Source organism: Corvus brachyrhynchos, unplaced genomic scaffold (assembly GCF_000691975.1).
Source record: "Corvus brachyrhynchos isolate BGI_N302 unplaced genomic scaffold, ASM69197v1 scaffold10, whole genome shotgun sequence".
Lineage (NCBI taxonomy): Eukaryota > Metazoa > Chordata > Aves > Passeriformes > Corvidae > Corvus > Corvus brachyrhynchos.
In genome coordinates this window covers 4488790-4492638 of record NW_008236180.1, presented here as the reverse complement: position 1 = coordinate 4492638, position 3849 = coordinate 4488790, and the positions used below count along the sequence as shown (strand labels likewise).

The 3849-nt window shown below is 50.4% G+C and overlaps 1 protein-coding gene across 2 annotated transcripts in view; it reads right to left on the bottom strand.

The window, feature by feature from the left end:
• Positions 1–437: 437 nt before the first annotated feature.
• LOC103616388 (peroxidasin homolog) overlaps positions 438–3849 on the bottom strand; it is a 45627-nt gene continuing 42215 nt past the window's right edge. Inside the window, exons 20-24 of one of the 2 annotated variants that reach the window (XM_008634552.2) lie at positions 3807–3846; positions 2923–3037; positions 2478–2571; positions 2215–2321; positions 438–929 (exon numbers count right to left, since the gene is read on the bottom strand). In XM_008634552.2, the coding sequence (XP_008632774.2) occupies positions 2226–2321; positions 2478–2571; positions 2923–3037; positions 3807–3846 (345 nt within the window). In that variant the 3' untranslated portion in view covers positions 438–929; positions 2215–2225. Of the gene's footprint in view, positions 930–2214; positions 2384–2477; positions 2572–2922; positions 3038–3806; positions 3847–3849 lie in introns of those variants that run through there. The other variant, XM_017734079.1, reaches the window with a different exon arrangement.

Here is a 3849-nt window from a genome sequence, read left to right as displayed (position 1 = left end):
ATGGCCTCCCAGCCTAATTGACAGAAACCAGCAGCTCCCTTCCACTAATGAGAGTGCCCATTACACCTAATTAGCTGAGGTTCTATTCCAGGTCCTGTTACGTTTACACTCGAAATACATCTTCCAGCAAAGAGCCTTTTTGGAGGGGAAAAAAAAAGGAAGAGAAGCATAATTCCAATTAAGCCCCTAAAGGGGCAGAAAGCTGGGGAATGCAGGTCATGCTGAGGAAAATGGTTTTGAGAAATGGTAAGTCACTCGTGGGGTCAGAGAATGTTCCACTTGTCACCAACGACTGGCAAAGCTCAGCTGGAGATCAAGGGTGGCCACACCGTGCCTGGCACCCCATCCTGAAACACCCAACCCTGAGGTTCCTCTTGGTCTTTTTGATGGTGTCAGAAGATGACTGGGATTTCTTCTGGGCTTCATGTTTCTTTATCTTTTTTTTTTAGTGATTTTTCCAGATGTTTCCTGGCACCACAGTGCATTTGAGAAAGGTTTTGCCTCTTAATGAATTGGTTTGGATGGGTGTCCATGGGACAGTTCCGACAAGGAGTGACGGGTGACGACAGAGGTGCATGGGAAGAGGAGCGGAGCAGAACAGTGGCATTAAAGCAGCTTCAATTTGTCTCTGTTTCCTGGGGGCTGTGGAAGAAAGAGGCACCTTGGCAGACTCTGGGCTCTCATCATCGAGGGCAGAGCTCATCCCCAGGAGGCCAACAAGGGCAGGAAGGGTCCAGGGGCTGAGGGGCTCGTAGACAGTCAGTGCAGAGGGTTCAATGCAGGCAAAAGTACAGTGGTCCTGGGACAGGGAGTGGTATGAGAGGTGTGAGAGCAGGCACAGCATCATGGGGTCTCATGGTGGCTCTCTGAGCCCTGTAGGGGTGGGTTGGACTGGCTGGTGGAGAGCAGGAGTGCAGGTCACAGGGCACCTGAAATGGCACATGAAAGCAGAAAAGCTCTGTGGGAGCAGCTGGAGGCAGAGCGAGCTGTTTGAACAGTGCCTGGCAGGTCTGGGGCAGGGAAACCTTTAAACCCACAGCAAAACTTTTCAGGGACCCTGCAAACACAGGGCTCATCAAGGATCTGAAACAATGGCAAGGAAAAGCCAACCCGAAAGTCACACTGCACTCTTTGTCACATTTCTGAAGCAGAGTCACTGAGGAGAAAATCTGTAAGGACCAAAACACCAAATCATGCTGAAAGACAGCCTGGCCAACCTGCAGGCTTCCCTTTCTGCATTCTGCTGAGTTTATCAGCACAGATCAGCCTTTGCTTGCCCCATCCTTTAATCTAACTTCCAGAGAATGAATGCTCCTTCTAGTACACACTGCCTGGCAGAACTGCACTTCTCAAAACTCCTCTGCTCTGTCTCTGGAGAAATCATTTGCAACACATAAAAACCATTCAACACCTTCTCCAGACTGGCAGGTGCCAGGGAGCTGTTCAGCCTCTCTCTCACAGCTGCAGAGATCTCCATGGGAAGCAGGAGAAGGGAGCTCAGGCTGTGCTCCCTGTGCCCATGAACACCTGGAGTTCTGGCAGCTCTCTGCCAGGACTGTGCCACTGCTGAGCAGCAGCTGGAGTCCCCAGGCTGGCAGGGGCTGACAGGGACTTTACACAGACACCTCACAGCTGTGCTGCCCTGGCTCGGGCAAACAGAGGACTGGTGCCTTCAGGAGTGAGGAGCACAGTGACTCATGGGGAGGGGAAATCTCTGCCAGTTTGTAAGCAAATGATGGATTGCTCCATCTGCCCAAATGTCCTTGTTTCCCTGGGGAGGAACCAGTCCATCCACTCCATCACCGAGCTTTGTGATATCTCTCCCCACAAAGGTCCTTCAGAGGCTGCTGGATTTGGGGTTAGGACATTAAATGTTGTTAGAATAAACCTACCCAGAGTCACAGGAGAATAGGCCCAGGAGACCTCACCCAATCCACCCGGTCCATCCTATACTTATGTCTTTCCCCATCTTTGCCAAACCAGTTCTTAACAGACCTCCAGGAATGGATACGCCACCACATCCCCAGACAACCCATTCCAGTGAGTCACTGATCATTACCAGTAGAAACGAGTGTCTAACCTGCTGCATTTAAATCTATTACCTCATGTCCCATTCGTCACCTCATTGCTCCATTCCTTCCTGCATGGGAACACTGCTGAGGTGTCCCCCCAGAGTGACCCCACTGGGCCCCAGCCCAGAACAAACACACTGACCTTGTACGTGGTCATCTTTTTCTCCATTTGTCCCCAGTCTTCTTGCCCTGTCCACGTGTGCTGGTGTTCCTGTGGTGCCACCTCAGCTGGCTCTCTAGTGCATTCACCTGGGGGTGAGAAAGCAGCAGCCCTGAGAGGAGTTTGCACCACTGCACAGGTAATCTTTAACCTGTCCCAAATACAAGAAGAAAATGCTGGCTCAAGTTTTCTTCACTGAGGTTCATGACTCCATGAAAGACAAACATTGGGACACCAAGTTTTACCTGTTTCCTTAGAGAAGTGACTGTCTTCTCCAGTTCAGCCACAAGGGACTCAAGATTCTCTCTGGAGGAAGGGCTTGGGGAAGGCACCTCGTTTCTGGGGTTGGGGATAAAAAGTAAAAGGGGTTATGCAAACAGCAGCTTCCTGGGTGAGGGAATCATTCTGCCTTCTCCAACACCAGCCTCCAAGTGAGCATCAAAGGGAGGGGCCCAGCTGCCAGATTCACCTGCCAAGGGATGCCAGTCAAAGAGCCCCTCAGCCCAGGTATTTACTCATCAGAGTTGGGCTCTGCACTGAAGTGTTGGAGGACTGGCTGAGTTCAGCATCTCTCTACTGATCCAGCCCTACCCCAAACCTCTGCAAGGAGCCAGATTCAGAGGCCTGAATGAACTGAGTTATTAAAAACTTCTGTTTCATAAAATGGAGGTAGAAGGGGTGATACTACACCTGGGCAAGTCAGCCTTGTGCCTGGCAGGGTTTTCCTCCGGGTAGCTGAAGCCAGGAGACCTCTTGCTTCGGAACCGCTGCGAAAGAGCCCTGAATTGCCCTCGTGTCCGGCAGTCTTGGAAAGGAAGGGAAAGTCTGCAGTGAGCACTGGTGTTAAAGCAGGACTGCGTGAATTTCAGCAGCACAAGGCAGTGCTGCCCTCCTGCACTATCCACCCTGGACACATCTCTTGGGCCAGAGGAAAGGAGGCAACAAAGGTGTGGAACAGGGTGTGCATCACTCATGGATTCCCATGTGTCAGATGGACATCTGCACCCGGAATGCAGCACAGAGGGACCATGGCAGGATCTGTGCTTTAATGGCAGAGATTTAGGCTCCCAAATGAATCTGTGAAGTGGCATGTGGTGGGGATCATGTCCTGTTTCAGTCTCTCCCCCAGCCAGAGACCAAAGCCCTCAGTGAGGTGGGGCTTTCAGACAGATTAAATGAAGCTAACAGGCTTCCTAGAGAGGTGGCCAATGTCCCAAACCTCTTGGGGTTTAAGAAGTATTTGAATATTATAATAATAATAATAATAATAATAATGACATAATTAAGACATAATTAATAATTTGCTTTAACTTTTGATCAGCCCTGAATTGGTCAGGCGGTTGGACAGGATGATTGCTTCAGGTCTTCCACAACTGAAATATTCTATATTATTCTATTCTATTCTATTCTCTTCTCTTCTATTTTCTGTTCCCTTTGCACCCATTTGCTGACACAAGGTTCTCGTGGTGCAGCCAGAAATCAGTTACAATGCCATAAAAGCTGCTGTGGTGTGTGACAAATGCCATCCAGAGTGATGCCCACACCAGTGAGTGCCAGAGCATCCCTCTCCTTACCCTCACAACAGTCCTGCCACAGGCGCAGGGCCACAGCAGGCAT